A 20,673-nucleotide genomic window follows, 5' to 3' on the forward strand; every position below is an offset into this window, starting at 1 on the left:
GCTTTTTGGATCCCACTTTTCTTTTCTAGCTTGTCCGCTTGTCTACTTTCACACTGATCAACGGAGTTGCACATCCTTTCCTGCGGTGCAGTAAAAGCTGTCTGGGTGGAGCTGAGGGGATGGACAATTCCTCTTTGGATCAAAAAATGTGACGTAACAAAAACCCAGCGTGTCTTAATTGGTCACTATGGGCTTTTTCAAACTGAGCTGTTCAATCCGGCCCCAGGTTTGATCGTGCCACGGCTTCATTTGGCAGGGACTGGAGCGCAATTAAACTTTGATACGGAACAAATAAGCAGATCTTATTTGAAACCCCCAAATAAGTGGGTTTCAATCTGCTTACAGGTGAAACACCACTACTGAGGGACCAAGGAGCTGAAGAGTCAAATAATTTTTCGTTGGTAATCATGTTGGATAACCAAACATTTGGTTTGATTATCAAATAAATCATAAATCAATTTTCAAAAATACAATATTTAAAATATTATTTTTATTAAATATTATTATGGTTATTTGGATTTGAATGAACTTTATAAAGTAAAATTACTGCAAAAATTGAACTTCAAATTAAAGTCTTTACAAGAAAATTGAGACTGTAACACATAAAAAGAAGTGCAGCACAAAGATGAACCTTTCATTTTTCACGAATTATGTAAGGAGAAATGTGCTTTTTATCTTAAGAAATAATTAATAAATAAAAACAACATCACACTTTTTTGACTGGCTACAACCTGCTGAAGTGCAGCTTCTTTGAGTATCTGCATAGAAAGTGGGATTGTGTTTGCTTGAGTACTTTAATGTACTTTTCTTTTCAGTCAGAATCTCAGCTCAGGCTGGCAGGCGGCCAGCTCAGAAAACCTTCCAAAGCAGGACAGAGGGAGAGTCAGAGCGCTAAACTAAGCCTTATTCTCGCCGATGGCTGCATTTCTGGGAAAACAGTTGCAAGCAAAACTAGAGGAAGCTTCACTGCCGACAAACACAGAGCTTCCTTCAAATGCACTTTTATCCTTTTCACACTTTAGGATCTTTCAACATTTACTTGGAGTTTAAGTTATATTTCTCTTAAAGTATAGCAGGATGTCCATGGATTCACTGAAAAAAAACGATGTTAAAACTAAACCCAAAGGAAAAAAAAAACTATGTATTTGCAAAATGTAATTATTAAAAAACATAAATATTATTAATCCATCCAAAGTTTAAACTGTAAATTGTCAAATTTCTATACTGAGACAAAGTAAGAGCATTGTCAACAACTAAACGTGGGGGAAGAAAAAGGATTTAAAAAAATGTGAATATAATTGCAGATTTTCATGTTGCAGTAGAACAATTGTGTATTTGGGTATGTGATGAAGGTCAGCCATCTTTTATTTTTTTATTAATTCCCGCCAATTAATCCACCAAACTAATTAAAAAACCTGAGCAATCGGAGCCGAGTCAGGCAACAGGGAGGCACCTGTGTGTCGACCATGCTGAATATAGAGTGATGTTTTCCTAATGAGAAGCAACAATGGTAACTGAGCTACAGTCAGGAAACACGTGCAACCTGCCAAAGTGACAATGTGTATTCAAGACATGACAGGTATAAGAAAATGTAATTTGTCAAAAAAAACTATAACAACAAAAAACATCTCAATAAACTTACCCTGACTTGTCCTACAAACAAATTGGCCTTTTCTTCTTGGACAGTAAAATTAGTGTTGATTGTTGGGTCAAATTTTGGGTCATTGTCGTTGACATCGGTGACGACTACACTGACTGTAGCAGTGGATATCTAAAGGAAGAAAAATAGAAAGGAGGGGAAAAAAATCCACATCAATTCTAAAAACAACAACAACAAATAAAAAAAAGGCCTTAACCACTAACAATAAAATTTAATAACATGATGTCCTCTAGGTAAAAAAAATAAATAAATAAAAATTCATAATTATTAGGGACATTCCCTGTTGAAACTGACAATACACAGTGGACCATTTAAATAATAAAGGATAGCTAGGGTTGAATAGCAAACAATGTTATTATTTAGAAACGTTTTTCAGAGTTTACTTTGAATATTTAAAACAATCTAAGGAAAATAAGGATAAATATGATTTATCTGATCCAGTTTAAAGGATTAAAATCAATTAAATTGAAACAATAGTTGAAATAGGATACCTTTGAGTGTATTTTTTCCCCCCAGATATAACAATCTTTTATATTTCATATTTATGATGTTGGGTTTCTGAGAAGGTTTTATTCCCTTAAGCATAATTTTAAGGTTGTAGTTTATTTGCAAGGCCAGTGCAGAACTCCACTGCTATTAACCTTCAAACATTTATATACTTTATACAAATATAGATATTTCAAAACAGAAAAAGGCTGCATATGCACAATGTGTAACCTTGCTGTAACCAGTGGGAAGGTCAAAAGTACACGGCTTAATAGTAACATGTATGGATAATTACCTATTTTAAAAACAACACGTGCCTCTTGAGCCTTTCTGCTGGTAAAACTAAAGGTAAATCTGAAGATCAAGGAGGAAATAAAGGTGCTCAGAATTGTTCTGGTTTTCTGTTTTTGCTTGTGAGTTCATCTCAGGTCAGTTAGTGTGTAGTAGAGAAGGATGGACTACTGTCTATGTTATAGACACAGAGCTGACTAATGATGTTTTGCTTTTGAAAGTTAATCCCGACCTGAAAGTGCAGCAGAGCTGATATGAACAAGCTCCTAGGACTCGTGTACTCTTCCAGCGTGGGATATCCAGCAGTCGAATTTTTGGAATCAAACTCTGTTTGTTGGTTGAGATAGAAGCTTTGACTGCTCAGAATACAAATTTTAGAAATCGATGAGGGCAGTTAGTTTGGTATAAAAAAAAAAAATAAGATTTGAGATATTTTAAAAGAAGTTCTGAAGATGAAAAAAGAAGAACTATTGTAATTACAAATGCCCCAAAACTTTTAAGTCATCTTCTATTCCATTGTGATATAATAACAGCTAAATGCAAAAAGGCTAAACATTAAAAACAATATATTTGTCATGGTTTGGGTTTCTATTGTATTGGTTTTTCCTTTATATCTTGTTCTGTCTTGTTTGAGTTCTGTTTCCTGTTTTATTTTGAAAGGTTTCCTGTTTTGTCATGTTTTTGAGTTTTACTTCCTTTGTCCCAATCTGTCCTGATCATGTTCACCTGTGTCTTGTCAGTCCTGTCTGTATATAAGTCTTGTCTCTGCCTTCCTCTTGTGCTGGTCCATTAACGTCATTAATGTCTCTTCCATGTACATCTTTTGCCCTGTTTATCATGCTATGCCCACAGTGAGTTTTGGTTTTTGTTTCCCTGCTTAGCAGTGCTTTTTGTTAAGTTAATAAATCCCTTGGCCAGGAACTGTGTGCTCCCGTCTCTGCATTTTGGGTCCTTCATGCTCCCCAGCCCTCCCCACCTGACAATATTAAGATAAAGTTAAATCTTACATTAAACAGATTTCTGATTTCTTTTTTTTTTTAAACCCCAATTCATTGATATTTTATATCTAACTATTCTGTAGTTATAGTTACATTCTAAAATAACATATAAAACATATTCATGCTTTTTGCCTGATGAAACATTTATACGTCATGCATTGGTTGCAGAGCAGCAGATATAAAAATAGTTATGCATAGCAAACAGTGTATTTTCAGTGAGTGCACCAGTGTTCAATGAAACTGCCAAATTAAAGACTTGTGCATAACATTTTGCCACCTCAGAGACTTCCAGAGAAACCCAGCATTTCTCGCTCAGTCTCCATTTGACAGAGGAAAGCACTGACATTTTGCGAGAACGTAATTGTCAGTTCACATTCATTAAGGTGAACCCTCAGTGAGTCAGAATCATTCTAATTTGAATAAAAGGAAGTGACTAATTGACTGACTCTGTAGAAAGTTACTTTTGATCAATAGTTGGAGAAATGCAGCCACAGCACAACTGTATTCTCAGGAGTTCTTTTCACAATGAATTTTACCAACAAGTTACACAAATGATTAAATCAGTATTCAGGCAAAGGGAACAAACTAAGTAGTCTGCCAATAATTTTTCCGTTCTTTGGTTCTCCAAACTTTTAATACAACAGACAGTGAGATTGGGGATATTCAAAGGTTTTCTGTGTTTATCTCCAGATATACAATACAGTTAAGTTCGACTTGTTAAAATGGAACGTTTCTGCACTTGCTTGACATGATTTATTTGGTCTAGAAACAAGTGACCCCCAGGAATCGGGTCAGTGGTTTAATAGAATGGTCTGTGGCTCACCCCTCCTGGGTTTCCGTCTGAGGCAGTGATGATCAGAAGGTACTGATCAGTGGTCTCTCTATCCAGAGGCTTGCTCAGAAGGAGAAGACCAATCCTGCAGAAAGAGGTCAGTGAAAACACTTATGTTACTGTTTCAGTGAAGGGCACCACTTTCATCAGAAATTGCACTAACTCGACAACGTGTAGTGCACTTGAAAAAAGGAGAAATCGTGCAACAAAGTGCAATAAAGAGGAACCAGCCTTAGAGTTTAAATGGTAGATTTAATTTATAAAACATGATCGTTGGATAAAAAAAAGAAAAAAGAGAGAGAATGGGATGAGGGTGAAAAGCAGGTGGGAGATTCAAAAACTCTCTTTGTTGCTTTTTGTGTAAAGTAGGCTCCTGGACTACAGACAGAAAGATTCATGTTTTCCTTCTAATGACTGCAGCAGCCAAAGCAGCAGGCCTGCTTGTCCATACAACATAATTTCACTCCTGACACTGGGAGCACAAAGTGTAGATTAAATTTCCTTGCAGAACACTAAATTTTCTTTGTTTGCTCACAAAACACTCCAAGACAAGTCGTGACACACTGAGTTTCAAGGCACTACTCAGGAGATGCACTGCAGGTACTGAGAGGGAAAAGGGAAGAAAAAAAAAACCCTGAATGCAGGGGTAAATTAGTACTTCCCTGTGGTCTTCTTCCTCTTGGACTTCCCTGTTTTAAAGCAAACAGTTCAAGCAGAACCTGACCACTGCTCTGTCTTGCTCTCAGCTGTCACATTGCAGACCCTTGTTTGACCTTCAAATTCATTGTACAATGGACGATGACAATAAAAGCAAATCTAATCTAATCTTGATTCTGTCGGATAAATTATCAAAACTTCTATCTATGTCAGTTTGCTGGAACCCCTGCCACAGGTTGAAATGAAAGTAGTTTTAAGTCCACAGGTTTGCTTTCTAAAAACAAACACATTCACATTTACACAAACTAAATTATGAGAAATCTTGTCTGGAACAAATAGTATCAAATATAAATATCTCTTATCCAGTTGGGGAGATTTATTTTGCCTTGCACTAAACATATACTTGGATGATGCAAAAAGTGTGAGTTTCCAGTACTGAAATATTTGACATGAGGGCAAGACTGCCTAACAAGACAAGAACTGAAAATTCTGTTCTCAACAAACTCTTGCAGATAAAAAAATAAGTATTTTCATTTCAAGAAGCTTTTTTTTTAGTGTTTAGATATATTTTTATTTCAGCTCAAATTAACAATGTAAGAAACTCATTTTGACAAAAAGTCGCCCTTGCCTTCATTCTAAAGAAAAGTGACATGTTTCTTCAGCGTCCCACTTAATTCTCCTGGCTACCAGCAGTAAAAGAAAAAATCATTTATAGCTGACATGTGTGTAGATAGATAGATAGATAGATAGATAGATAGATAGATAGATAGATAGATAGATAGATAGATAGATAGATAGATAGATAGATAGATAGATAGATAGATAGATATCAACCAATTCCAAAATTTATCAGTAATTTACTATGGAGTTATGTAAAATGTTAAAATAAATGAATAAATACTAACTTAAATGACAAATCACTTTCCCTATATTTGTACACTTTTACCATTTTGTAAGTAGTTTAATTTCCTAACGTTCTCAGTTTAAAGCATTTCAATTACTCCTTTAATTTTCTTTTGAGCACATGTAGCTTCCACTCTTTCAACTCTCTCTGTAGATAATGAGTAAATGAACAATTTGCTCTATAAATGATTGACTATTGTAAGACAAAAAACAGTTGATTCTTGTTATTTAAACACACTAGTTTCAAACTCAAATATGCCAGTTCACATTGGTATATATTTATTCTTTTTAGTTGACCTGGCTCCATCATCTTATTATAACTAAAAGACGATTGTATAAGACAAATCCTACACAAATCTGCTCTATTTTAATGCAGAAAAACTCTGAAAAATAAAAGGTTTTATGATAAAGGCATTTGAACAGTTTCAGAAGTTGTATTAATTTAAAGTAATGACTGTAATCAAGAGGGCGCAATTTGTCCACATTCTGAACTTACATGTGATAAAAGACTGATGATGAGATTTTCCTATTTCGTTCAAGTGAACTTGCATCGTTTATCAGGAATTTAAGACCAAAGAGCTCATTATTCACACTCAGAAGATTGAACCAAGTCTGCATTGTAGCTTGAATTTGCACAGTATTTCAAACATGTCATCACTGAATCAGAGCAGATTTCAGACAGCTGAGAAAAACTGAACATGATGTAAATCTCCAGTTAAATCAGACTTATCAAGTGCGGCAGTTAATCATTTCTGGATTCATCGTGTGCTACATCAGCACCTTCTTATGGTTATTAAATGCACAGGCTGCCTCGAGCTTGAGATAACTGTAATAGAAAAAAAAATAAAAAGATAGATGCCCTGAAGAAATGTGTCTATTTGTTTTAGTGTAATTTCTGTCATTTCTGGCTTTTAGAGCTTCCATTAGTATGGCAGCCAATAACTGCCCCCCTGGTTTATTTTGATTGCACGCAGTGCTTCTATAGAGACTGTCCTTTCTCCTGGCTAGAAGACGAAGGAATAAAGAAAGAGCAGACTTTAATCAATTAGTGAGAAATGCATGTGGCAGAATCCAGCATTTTCAGTCTTTCCGTGGCTCTACTCCTCATATGTACTTGCTTATTTAATGGATGACAAAAGGCATTAGGCACTTTAATATTTCATGCTTTTTTTTCACCTAATATTAGCAATTATCATGCTTTCTTTGTCTGTCCTTTTACTTGTTCAATACTGAAACTTTAAAGGTATAAGGACACACTGTAACATGGCGAGAATTCACAAAACAACAGGAGTCATCAAAAGAGTTCAAATGATATCAAAGTATTAAAGTTTAGATCAGAGAGAGCTCAATCAATATTTCTAAGAAGAAACACACATTTACATTCAAACAATATTAATAGATTACAAAAAAAAGATGCAAAAACATTCAAAATCAACGCAAAAGTCTTCTCTCCGGACAAAATAAAGCTACAACAAAAACAATGCCTTGATTCATTTAAGATTCTTGGTCTTTAAAGTATTAACACAAACGCATAATGTTGCTGTTTGACTCAAGCCTCTGCATCTCAGAGGAATACGCAAAAAACAAAAGCATTATCAAAGATTGCTCAAGTGAATTTATGTGTTTATTCATGAGGTTATCACAGCTTTAGCTAACTCGTCTTTGTGTACAAACTTAGAGTACAATTTAGGAGTATTCCTTTGAAGGAGTTTGACTTGTTCTGTGACTTGCTATGTGAAATTGAAATGTGGTCTAGCGGAAAGCTCCAAATGTACCAAGAAAATATGTGCCAAATTAGAAAAAGCCATGTACCTGTTCTTTTCTGTTTATGTGACACTTACGTTTCAGAGAGGTTGAAGACCTTCTGGGAGTCTCCACTCACGATGCGGTACCTGATCGGATCATTTTCTCTGTCAGTGGCCTGGATAGCAAAAAAACAGCATAAAGGTCATGGTGTACCAACACAGCTGAGTGGCAGGGGATGACAGCTGAACAAATAAATATATATAGCAGAAAAAAAAAAAGAAAAAGTATCCTGTCTTAGAGTAAAAAAAAAACATGCCATGTTAAAGTCAGAGAATCTTGAGTTAAAGAAAAAAAGAGTTACTTGTTCTGTCTAAGGAAGAGGTGGATGTTTGTGTCTTACCTGCACATTGAGAAGAATAGCTCCAACCCTCATTGCTTCACTAATCTCCAGGTTGTAGGTGGAGAGGGGGAAGCGTGGGGGACTCTGATTGTTCGGGGGCAAAACCTCAATGTAGACTGTTGTGATGGAGCTCCTAGCAGGAGAAACGCACCAACCCCAAAAATGAAATAATTCCTTATTGGCAAACGGGTGCTTCTCATTCATTAAAGCCATGGTTTTTAGATGAGTTAAAAAGTTCAGTTAGCTCTTTACAATGAAACATTTCTGTAAAGTTGTCTTTTGTGGTTCACCTTCCACAGTCTTGCTTTTTTGCAAAAAAAAAAAAAAATGTTTGTGTGTAATTTTGCATGCTTCTCTTCCTTTTTTTAACATCACATTGTGTTGTGTGTCCTTCTTGGCTGTAGACCATTGTCAATCAAATACCTCAGGGCCATGCCTCCTGTACAGAATGTGTTTAGCTTACCAATATACAAACATCTTCAATCAAAAGCAGATCTTAGTTTTTTTAGTGCATAAAATCAAAATTCTTATTGTATATACATTGTAGATTTTTAAATTCAAAAAGTATTGGTGGCTTTATTTTTTACTCTTTTCCGTATAGCATCTTAGTTATGCTTCAACAAAAAATTATACTGCATAGATGTGTATTTTAACACATATTTCACATAATTGTTGCAACAAATATGGCTTCTAAGCAGATACAGTTTGTTTCCAATTCATACTAATGATATTGGATTATCCATAAGCCTTATACAAACACACTGATAGAACAATAACAGAGATTTTATTATGCAAAATATGTAGCTACCTTCTCTGGTTCTCGGGTGCACTGTCAGACGCTCTGACAGTCAGTGCATATGATCGTCCCACGAATAAAGTGACGCCAGGCGCCACGGAGATTCTCCCAGTGCGATTACTAATTATAAAATCTCCTTGGCCGCCTGCCAGAATCTCATAGGTCACCAGACCGTTCAGGCCCTCATCAGCATCTGTGGCTGTTAACTGGGGAAAAAAAGAGTGGAAAAATATGTTCATTAAACTAACTTATATCATTAGTTTCAATAATAAACAAGAGCACACAGGTCAGAGTGGCACCTTGACTGCCAACCTTAAAGATAAACAATATATGTGTCACATTGAATAAAGCAGAAATGAATTGTTTTTAAGAAAAATCTATTGTCAATGTAAGGGGAAAAAAACATATAGGTATACTATTTCTTGAAAGTGCCCATGCTCCATGCATTAAAAAGTCACTGTGGCCTTCAAGCCAATAATCTGGAGCCACCCACGGCTTGTAATTATGAGTCTTCATGGTGTAGTTGGTTTGATATCATTTGGGCCCTGAAACTTTAATCCAAGCTGCCCCAACCTCCTTTTTTCATGCTCCTGTCACTGGGGGTAAAAGTTGTAGCATCAAATAAGCAGCAGTAGTCCCACAGGGCCCTCCAGCTCCCATAAAAGGATTATAACGGAAAAAAAAATCGGTTAACCGGTCATAGCAGGACACTTCCTGACCCTTGGTCTCATTTCATGGCGGCTTTTTTTTATTTTTTTTTATTAAGCTTAACCTTTTCAACAATCATATTTTTTTCTTTCTTTGTACAAACTGTATCCACACAAAAGATCGTCTGGAAGATGAAAAGATCATGCCCAAGTACCAACTCTGGAGGGGGTTTGTTTGCCAACGGCATTTACAGAAGAACAGTGGTTTAAAGACAATCTGTGCATGCTAATGTGCATGTATGTCAGTGTACTCATGAAGTGTAACCAAGCAAACCATCTATCCAAACATTCATCCACATTGCATACATGTTTTATCCAGTTCAACATCACAGGAGTGATCAGATTCATCTCCTCTGTTTCAGACAGAGAGAGGATGCACCCGAGACAGGTGGCCGGTTTCTCCCAGGGGCGTGCAGACCAAGTGAAGCTAAAAAATCATCTGTTCTCTCACTCCAACATGCATGTTTCCGGATTATCAAAGGTACACAGAGTAAAGAGGGGAGGGGGAAACGGGAAGCTTCACAGACTCAATCCAAATTCAAACCATAAATAATCTTGCTGTGAGATAAAAGTACCACATGGATGCAGTATATCGACAACACACTGCTGCACTACAAAGACCATAAGATAAATAAAATATTAAAAAAATATCAATCAGCTAACAGCTTCATACAGTAAAGACTGGTGAAAAGTCGTTGCTGTTGCCTCCTTGTGTTGATTCTCTTGGGCTGCGCACTTACAATAGAAAGAAAAACATTCACTATAGCTCGTCGATTACGACTGCAGATGAGAACAAAAAAGGAAATGTTCCAAGGGTTTGAATGTCAACACAATACGCTGGGTTATTCTGGTTATTCTCTTTGAGCATGAAAAAGGGTTTGAGAGAGAGATTCTGCAGGACGGGAACAAAGACAGAGGCGCTGTGCAGAGTGCCACAGCACAAGACAGAGGGAGAAAGCAAAGACATAAGAACGATTGCTGAATTGATTACCTGTAGCACTGTCTCCCCTGGCTGCATGTTGGTGAAGACTTCAACGTTGTAGGACACTTTAGTAAAGGTCGGCGTATTGTCATTAGCATCAATAACCAGGATGTTGACAGTTACTGGGATACTCTGTTGGACACCATCGGATGCTATCATCTGTGAAAACAGAAAGGAAACATTTAGAAATTGACAAGTTTGTGCTCAACTTGTGATGTTCGTTTGTATTTGTTTTGTTTTTTTATCTTGGGAAGTTTTCTGAAGTTGATGCAAAAAAGTGACAAGGATTGGTTTATTAAATTTAACCCCACAGCCTATATAGAACGCGTTTTGCATCTCATTGCAGTCAGAAAAGCCTTTAAAGATGAAAAGAGTGTTTGTATGAAGTTTGCCTAAAGGGCAATTTAAAGAACTGAGCACACCACATGTTTACTTGTCCGTGGCAGCTCTGATCTCCAGCACTTGGCAAGGGAGAAAGAGAATAGACTTCGTGGAAAATCAAATAAGGTGTATAGCAGAACGAGATCTCAACAACTGTAACAGCAGTCAAATGAAAATGTATTTTGTAGATAAAGGAAAATGTCTGCCACCCTAAAATTTTACCAAACACTAATTTAGAAAAGGTAGATCTTCTTTATGATGTGGGTGCAATGCTCCAAAAGGAAAACTGTAACATTAGTGAGCCCTAGTCAAAAATGTTGGTTTTGCTGTATAAGCAAAGAAGATTGAATATCTATTGGGTAAAATGACATATCAAGAATTTAAAAAAAGCAAAGGAAAAACAAAAGCTGCTATTTTTGTGGGTTAAACTAGGGGTCTTACTCAATATCGACCCTAAACAAAACACTTCAGGAAATTAAAACTATTCTAAAGTGAACTTTGACCACTAATCTAATTTCCTTTGAACATCTTAAGAAGGAACTGAACCATTGTGAGAAGAATATCCTTTCAAAGCGAACCAAAATACCAAAACATTTGATGGAGGGCTCTTCACATCTCAAGCTCATTTTAGAACACCCCGCACTTAACATTTCCATCCATTCAACACCTTCCAAACAGCTCCAGATGAGGTTAAGTTTTATACTTTACAATTCTCCTTGTTGTTTGTCAAGGCTTCAACCAGCTTTACTTAAATTGTTTGATTGCAGTAAAAGCCTAAAATAGTGTGTAGCAAAATATGACATAACTGTTTTTGTCCAGGTGCCATTTTATTTGTTTTTAAACTGATTCAGTCGAGCAATAATTCAAAAGAAATGTCTGAATTTTATTGGTTGATTGTTTTGTTGCTCTTTTTATTTTAATGTTGATTTACTGTTGCTTCAGTCTTTTTTTTTTTTTTTGCCCACCGTCCATCAAGGTTTTTTTTTTCTTTGACTAAGGACCCTAAAAAATTATATCCACATCAGAAAATAAAACTGCAAGACTAAGTTGAAATTGTGAAGCATGTTTGCTCATCTGGTACTGTCAAACACAAGTTCATATAAAAGGCATTAAAAGTGTTTAATCAAAACAGGTGTCAGCTGAGCATGAACCATTTTTCTACCTCTGCTTCAGAGACCCCCCCCCCCCCCCCCCTCCTTCCTTCGGGTTTAACAGCTGCATGGCTGAATATGAATGAACAAACATAAACGGTACTTTGTGACAGACAAGGAGCAGAAACTCGATTGGGCCTTTTTCTCACAACAACACATTGAAGGACGCCTAATGAGAGGCATCGCTGGATTATGTAGTAACTTCTTTCTTTACATTTCATTTTGGCAAGCAAATATGTATTTTATGTAATTTATGTATTTTATTTATTTATGTGCAATTTTATTTCTTCCATTGTAAGTTTAAATCAAGTTTTGTGTGCAGGAGGATTTTAAATTGATGGTTAGGGCCCTGGTGATTTAAATCATTTTTTTGTTTTCGGTTTTGAATTTTAACAGAACTATAACAGGTTCTGAGCACAAGACCAACAGAGGCCAAGATCTACCACACCAGGCAGGACTCCATGTGCAGGCTGTGCAAAGACAATCCAGCACATAACTGAAGGGTGTAAAATGTGGGAAGGGAACGCATACATGGAGCGCCACAAACAAATAGCTAGCATAAATGATTATCCTTGGAGGTCCCAAGACCAAAATGGGTAAAACCTCCAAAAGTAGTTGAGAATCATCAAGCTAAGAACTTGCGGGACTTCCATTTACAGACTGAACAATTAGTATTGACTTAAATACCGGATATAGTTGTGCTGGACATGAAGTAAAGAAGACTGAAGTGATCAATTTAGCTGTCCCAATTCATAGCATCAATATGAAGACACGAGAAGATCGAGCAATACCAAACTAAGAGAAAAAATGAGAAAATGTGGACGGTAAAGAGGTCATTGAAGCTTAATGACTGTGACCTCTACACTGAGAGAGTGGCTCCAGCAGATTCCAGGAACTACCTCCAGATCTCTGTATAGAAAAGTGCTGCCCAAGGAACACGCAGGACCCTGAAGTACCCAGACCTCTGGTGGAGGACCATGACTTAAAGGGAAACAGGCCTCTAACATGACATGGCTGATTTTTCCTTTTTCTTCTTATTACTACCAATCTTACAGCACAGCATAGCAATTAACATCTCAATCTAATTATCCAGTAAACAATTTCTAAAAATGAGTGGTGGAAAGAACTTGTTTCAGAATGTTATTTATCATCATTTTTGTCAACTATAGAGTTGACTTTGACGTTAATTCCTCTGCTAATAGATTAACGGCATGCTAACTGGATGAATGAAAACATCTGCGAGAGTGAAAAGTCATGAGTGAAGAATGTACAGTAAAACTACTGAAAAAGAGACAAACAGTTGACAAAAATGTTTGTATAATTTGTTCTTGGCGCTTTAAACATGTTCTTGTAGTGTTTTCTCATGATAGAGACATAAAAGAATTTAAGCCTAAAATTGCATTTCTGAGTATCTCTTTATTCAAATCATGGGGAATGACAACATTTTTTTGGAGAAGCTCTCAGTTGTGTGCAAAGAGCCAATCACAAGCTCCCTGCTCCACTCCATACCGATACATCCACTTGAACATAAATAGATTCATTTTCCTTTCATTTTTTGGCATTGCTCACCATTTTTGTTGCACCGGTAATGTTATGTTGGGGGGTGTGAGGGGCTATTAGCTAGCAGGAGAGATTGCAAACAAAGGGATGATTGGATATAGGTGGAGGGTTAGTTCTGCGCCAACTCAAAACTCAGACGCAAGTTTCTAAGGAACTCCTGATGCTCTGCAGAAACTATGTCCTAAAAAAAAATACTTCTTTTTTTTTCATTTCGCTGAAAAAACGTCACAATCATAATTAAAAGACCACTGGGAACGATTTTATTATAGATCAAAGGATATGAATGAATGAAAAAATATTCAGAGGAGGACTTTAAGATTTGGAAGAAAAAAAAAACAAGCAGACAAGTAGGATGCTAAGTTTGAAAACCTTATCATTTAAATTTAACTAATGAAGTCTACTTGTAAATGAAATTTAGACAAAGTTTTAGCATGATTCATGTTCATAAATTTAAAAATTCTGCTGCTAGGTTCCATTCTGCTTATCAGACCCTAAATTCTAGGGTGACCCATGCTAATGCAGTACTCAAAAAAGTGTCTCGGTGTAACTTTTAATGTTATTTAACTCAGTTGCAAATTAAACCACAAGCACTATAATTATCAGGAATGGGCAAAAATACCAGCAAAAGTTTTTGAAAATCTTGTGAAGACTTACAGAAAACGCTTGACTGCTGTCATTTCGACAAAGGGTATATAGCAAAGTATTGAGTTAAACTTTTGTTTTTGACCAAATACGTATTTTCCATCATAATTTACAAATAAAATTCTTTAAAAATCAAACAATGGGATTTTCTGGATGTGTTTTTTATTTTTATTTTGTATCTCATAGTTGAGTTATACCTATGAAGACTATTACAGGCCTTTCTCATATTTTTAAGTAGGAGAACTTGCACAATTGGTGGCTGACTAAATACCTTTTTTGCCCCACTGTAAATGCAGTTTCTCCAACAGATTAGATGCTGAATGAAAAAAAAAAAAAAAAAAAAAACTGATGAGCTGAGAGTACGCTGGAAACCTACAAAACGGTCACCCTACAACCTCTACTGAAGAGTGGTGTTAGAAATAATCTTGGGTTTAAAAGCTTTCTTAGCACTCAACCAGTGTCTGACCTACTCACACATCCGGCCTCGGAGAAGAGTGTAGTGGATAAACAAACCTAAGAGTGAAGAAAGGCCAACTGAGCACTCACAATAAACACTTCACACCCTAATAAACTGATGATGTCAAGACCTTTTACCAGGCCAATCAAACCCAATATTACATTAGAGACCATAAGAACTGAGCCATTCCTGTAACTCACACAGGAACCTCAATCTGAGTGGAAGAGAATAGCTTTCACTTCAACAGAGACAAAGAATTTACTTTACTTAGATGTCTATGAAGACTCTCATTCATCCAGGTTGATTCCATCATAGTAATAGGTTTAGGGGCTGTCATCTGGACTTAGTTTTTTAAGTTAGAAGACGTTTCACCTCTTATCCAAAAGGCTTTGTCAATTCTGTTCCAGAATTCCAGAATTGACAAAGCCTTTTGGATAAGAGTTGAAACGTCTTCTGACTTTAAAAACTAAGTCCAGATGACAGCCCCTAAACCTACTTCTATACTTTACTTAGAGTTTTTCTGCTTTATTTTACCAAATTAAGCAGAAAGAACATTTGCTGAACCAAGTTAAGCAAAAAATGTATCGCAAAAAAAAAAATTAAATTACTTAAATGCCGTCACAATGTGAAATACTAAAAAGTTAAAATAAATATAGGTGAGAATAAAATAAAACACTTTTACAATAACTTAAGTTATTTTGATAGAAAAAAAAAGTGATGTTTACTTTAACATTATGTGGTAAACAATTTCATATTTGACTTTTTTTTGTTTCTTCTCACATAAATTAAATTCATCTTGACTTCAGGGATTTTTTTACACATAGGGCCAAGAAATGTTGAATCTAAATCTAAGTACTGTGGTGATACACATGGTGACAATAGTTTCAACTCTATCTGGCTCCTAAATGATCAAAATTAATTGCATTGTGACTTTTGATCATTTAACATCAATTCAGAATAAGTTTTAACTTCTATGTGTAATGTAAACAATAAGCAATTATTATAAAGATGTGCATTACATAACTTCAACAGCATGCTTTAAAGATTGTGCCCTTTTTTTTGTGTTTTTAGGTTTTTCTCTTTTTGCTTCAGTCAGTCACACCCAGCTCATGTTGCCAATTACCAACAGCTGGTTACAATTAGTTAATTGCCCTGAGGGTATTTAAGGGTCCTATTAATGTTTTTTATTTTATTTTTATTTTTTTTGCAGTTTTGTATTGCCAGGGCATCTGTTTTACTCCCCTTTTTTGCTTCCTTTGTTCAACCTGTTGTCATGATTGTTTTTATTTGTTGAGTGTTCATGTTTCTGCCACCATGCCTGCTCCTGCATTTTGGGTCCCACACCACTTGTTCCTGACATGTTACTTGTTTCCCCCCTGATGCCAATTTACAGTAAAATGTTTTTTGGGGTGTTTTATAAAGTTAAAAAAAATCAGAAAATAATTTTAAAATATATATATATATATATATATATATATATATATATATATATATATATGTATGTATGTATGTATGTATCTAAAAAAAATTGTTTTCATTCTTCCGTTTGTGGCCAAACAGCAATGCCTGTATATCTTGGAAGTTAATGGTTTTACTCCAGCGACATTGACTAGCCTTATGTTCTTTCATCCAAGTGAGCCACAACAGAACTTTTGAAGGAAAAGAAAAAAAAAGTCTGGCCAAACCATTATTAGGGACCTATCAACTAAAGTTAATTAAATTTAACCAATCACAACAATTACAGAATAACCTTCTGGCTTTGTTGTCCTTTGCACATTTTTTTCTATTTACACGTTTATTGGCAATGTGAAAAGAGAAGCCAGTATTTGACTTCTCCAATTGCAAACAGAAGTGCAGTAGCATCTCTCAGTAGATCTTAAATGTGCTTTTCTAAACAAAATTCTAATAGATTTTCAGGCTCAATCACTAAGTTTGTTGTGAAACATGGGGATGATTATGCATATAAGACCACAAATTACAGCAAAAAAAAGATGGTACTGAAGGATATAGCTCCTCAGAAAGATACTTTAATTTAGATATGCAAAACCTTTGTGAGCTCCCAGACAATTTTACAATGCAGTTTCAGACACACAAAAGGCCTATATATAATCCTGGACTGATTTGTGCTTTCTGAAAAATAGAGGTCTGGGTCAATTTGTTTTTCAAGTGTTGTTTTTAAACAAAAAAAATAATAGTTTTTAACTTTTTTCTTTTTTTTTTTCGTTTCAGATCCCCTAGCTTTAGTATCAACCTCTGACTGAAGTAGTTTACACAAAATGGGAGACATAGCAGTGTAGAATCGATAACACAAGTTGGAAGACGCACCATGAAGGTATAGGACATCTTCGTCTCACGGTCCACAGGTTCCAAGAGCCTCAAGAAGCGGGTGATTCCCGTCGGAGTCAGACCAAAGACTGTGATGTAATCATTCAGGGTGATCTTCAACTGAGGGTCTTTCGTCTTGAGGAAAAATGTAAAAAAAGAGAGGAGTTATCCTTTGGGTATGAGTATATCATTAGATTTTCTTTTCATGGTCACAGTTGTGGGTCTGAAATAACCTGTTTTGAAAAAAATTCCAATTTGCTGAAAAGGAATCAGTATTCAGAAAGTATAGAAGATTGTACTATTTTCAATTATTTTATTTATTTATTTTATTTCTCAGCATTACCTTATAAAAAAAATGCTTAATCATTTATTGATGATGATTAAATCGATTGATTTTTAATGATATTACTTCCCTTTCACCAAAAATGGATTCATATTTCCTAATGAAACATAATTTGCACATATTTTTAACTTTTGATTCTTGATAAATATTTGCTATGAAGATTTTTGAAACAGTGTAATGTCTATTTTACTGATATAGTGTTATTTCTTTAATCATATGCATGATTTTTATAGTGAACATAATATGTATGTATTTTAGATAACTGATCTGCATCTGCCATGTTGATTTCTAAAATAGTTATTTTTTACATAATATTTTAAGTAATTCATCTTTGTCATGTGCTTTATTGATACCTAAGGATTCTTAATTCTGTCTGATAAAGTTATGAACTGGATAATGATCAATCATTTAATAAAATGGTTACGGTAGAACAGGGATGGGATTATATAAGTCCGCTTCCTTCCACTCCCTTTCAAGCAATATTTAATTTTATGTATAACTATCTTAAGTTTGATACGTCATTGTATGAATATATAACTGATGATTGTAATGTTTTTTTGTGCTATTCTTATTTGATTGCTTGAAATAAACCAATTTAAATCAATTAAAAAAAATGTGTTCTAGCAGTAAAAATTAAGTTCTGAAGAATATACCAAAGAAAAACTTAAATTAAATAAACATTTTATACGGGCAAAAAAAAAACACAAAATAAAACATTGTGGATAGGTACCATGTGAAAATGGAAATATAAGGATACGCATGACTTACCTAATATGGATTTAACAAAAGGGAAAAAAAATAAAGACACATGTTTAAATAGAAATACTCCTAGCAAATGAAGCTTTAGTAACTTTATCAATGTGAGCATTTATTAAAGAAAAGTCCCAATATTTTATATCCTCCTTCAGTGATGGATTTCTAAAAGTTTATTCTACTGCTTTGAATATTGGAGTCGATTAAAATATTTCCATAGCTATCCCAGTTCCTAACTTTCACAAGTCCGTTCAGAAGTGTTTGACATGTTGCGTTTCCCAAGGAGATATGATCTTCAGTATTACAATCATGCAGCCAGTTATGATGGCTTTAGCTCAGTGTTTCTTCCCAAACCCAAGTCTGTTGTTACAGGACAATTTCGATTCACTTCCATCAACCTGTTCTTTTAGTTTGGAAAGCATCAGGATGGGGTGGGTTATTGATTTTCTTATTTCCCTCTAGACTTTGATCTGCTATTCTTCTCCAAAGACTGGGTGAGGAGGTAATTTAAAAGGGGTAGTGATCTCTTTCTTTGGTGGTTTGTGCATTTATTTATCCCGTATTTTTAAGGAAAAAAAAACAATAATTGAATGGATTACTTTACAAGAGATATGTCAATTTATAATATCAGGCAAACAAAGAAAAACCACTCCAAACCCAAACAAGCACTTGAAATAATACAAAAGTTAGGGCATCAGTTAAATCACACAAACATTCTCATCACTACAGGAGATCTGCTGCATATCTAATTAATTTTTCAGTAAAATTTGATTTTTTTTTTCAAAGGAAGGGTTAACAGTTTTGAGTAAAAAATGAAAAATTGAAGTGTCTCCTGCAGTTATGACTGCCCTCTGTTTCTTTTGTACTCCACACAGTGAGACATGCAATCAAAGCAGGGATGTCCCGAGTCAATTTGCAAAGACAGAACAAAGCTGCTTCGGAGGTTTTTGAAAAAGATCTTTGCCACTGCCAATACTTTGTTCCCTGTAACTTAACATACTTTAGGTTTCAACATTGTTAAAGTAAGCCCCTCTGACATGTGTGCAAAACAAATCAAAAGCCAGAATCAATAAATTATGAAAGCAAGCTGGTTTTTACTTGTCTGAAAAATCGGAGCAAAACAAACACATGGAGCTTTTGGATTTATATTAAAATAGGAAATATGTATCTTTGCTGAGACAATATATCTCACATTAAAGGAAAGTAGTTACAGCTTTGTTGCACATTTTAAGTACAGCAGTTAAGCCACCGAATCCCCAAATTGAATGTGCATTATGTATATCTATGCTGACCTATTTCAAGTATTAAGTCTTAACAGGGCTGAATATTACAGAGGTAAACAGAAAAATTGGATTGAAGTCTGACCTTACTCTATATTTGAAATGGCTAAAATTCCAGATTAAGAGCAATGCAATTGGGTCAGAACATCCCTTTATTACACTGTGAGTGGGTCACTGCATGTTTCAAACACCCCTTTTACCTACAGGTGTATCACCAGGAGCAAGCTAAAACATACACAACATATAAAACAGGGAATATTTTAAACACAAAAATAAATGTGTATTTTTATTCAATTTCCATTTAGCAACAGTTATTTTTGTTTGCAAGCTTTGCATACAATAAGAGATCCAAGGTGTTTTGCTTCTACCTCTTCTATGTCATTATCCAAAGCAACGATTCCCAATGGGACAGTGAGGTTGGCACTGGCTGAGATCGTTGTTCCCACAGGGGAGGACTCGCTCACGTAACCCTGATAGGTTGCAAACTGGAAGTATGGCGCCTGGTTGTTTTCATCGAGGATTTCAACAATGAGGTCAGCGTAGGCTGGCAGAGGGTGACCATTGTCCTGTTCGGCCTGCGAAGAAGCAAAAAGATGTTGTAACATTCTGTGGAATTATGAAAGGTATAAAGCACTTACTGCCTGCTATGAGTTGCACAATAACCTATATTGAGAAAAAAAGTGTTGTTTTAATAAAGTTGTTTTGAGTTAATGAATATATAAAGGGCTGCATGGAGGAGTAGTGGTCCGCAGTCTAGCCTCAAAGCGAGAAGGTCCTGGTTTGAGTCCCAGCTGGAATTTTACTCTGTGGAGTTAGCATGTTCTCCTTGTGCATACATGGCTTTCCACCGGGCACTCCAGCTTCTTTCCACAATCAAAAAACACGCTTCATAGGTTAGTGGAGGCTTCTAAAGTGTCCCTAGATGTGAATATGTGGCCCTGCGACGCATTGGTGACCTGTCCAAGGTAAATGCAGCTGGAACCGGCTCCAGCAGCCTTATGACCCCGAAAGGGATTCAGTGGCTTCAACTATTCAGGATGTACCCTCTCTTTACCCAACAGTGGCTGGGATGGGCTCCAGCTACCTTGTGACCCAGAAAGGGATTAATCCAGCTTGAAAATGGATAGATGGATGCATACATCAAAATTTCCATATTTCCTCTTTAGACCTATTTAAAAAATAAGAGCTTTGACATGAGGGTGAAAAGAGGGCAGGAAAAAAAGAGTCTCAAGCAAATAACCCCTGCACAAAATCCATGAGTCCGTTCCAAAACATTCATAAACTGTAAGTAGTTCTTCTGCAGCACACATGTAATTACTGTCA

The 20,673-nt window shown here is 35.6% G+C and overlaps 1 protein-coding gene across 7 annotated transcripts in view; it reads right to left on the reverse strand.

Moving 5' to 3' along the window:
- Positions 1–20,673, reverse strand: part of LOC101173247 (protocadherin-15) — a 233,982-nt gene that overhangs the window by 73,848 nt on the left and 139,461 nt on the right. For all 7 annotated transcript variants that reach the window (XM_078931825.1, XM_078931824.1, XM_078931821.1 and 4 more), the window contains 8 exons: positions 19,719–19,925; positions 16,975–17,109; positions 10,468–10,617; positions 8,782–8,975; positions 7,974–8,106; positions 7,669–7,748; positions 4,259–4,352; positions 1,643–1,771 (listed from right to left, as the gene is read on the reverse strand). In XM_078931825.1, coding sequence (XP_078787951.1) covers positions 1,643–1,771; positions 4,259–4,352; positions 7,669–7,748; positions 7,974–8,106; positions 8,782–8,975; positions 10,468–10,617; positions 16,975–17,109; positions 19,719–19,925 — 1,122 coding nt within the window. The remainder of the gene's footprint in view (positions 1–1,642; positions 1,772–4,258; positions 4,353–7,668; positions 7,749–7,973; positions 8,107–8,781; positions 8,976–10,467; positions 10,618–16,974; positions 17,110–19,718; positions 19,926–20,673) is intronic.

The sequence above is a fragment of the Oryzias latipes genome, chromosome 15 (assembly GCF_053564925.1).
Source record: "Oryzias latipes strain Hd-rR chromosome 15, Olatipes_Hd-rR_3.1".
Lineage (NCBI taxonomy): Eukaryota > Metazoa > Chordata > Actinopteri > Beloniformes > Adrianichthyidae > Oryzias > Oryzias latipes.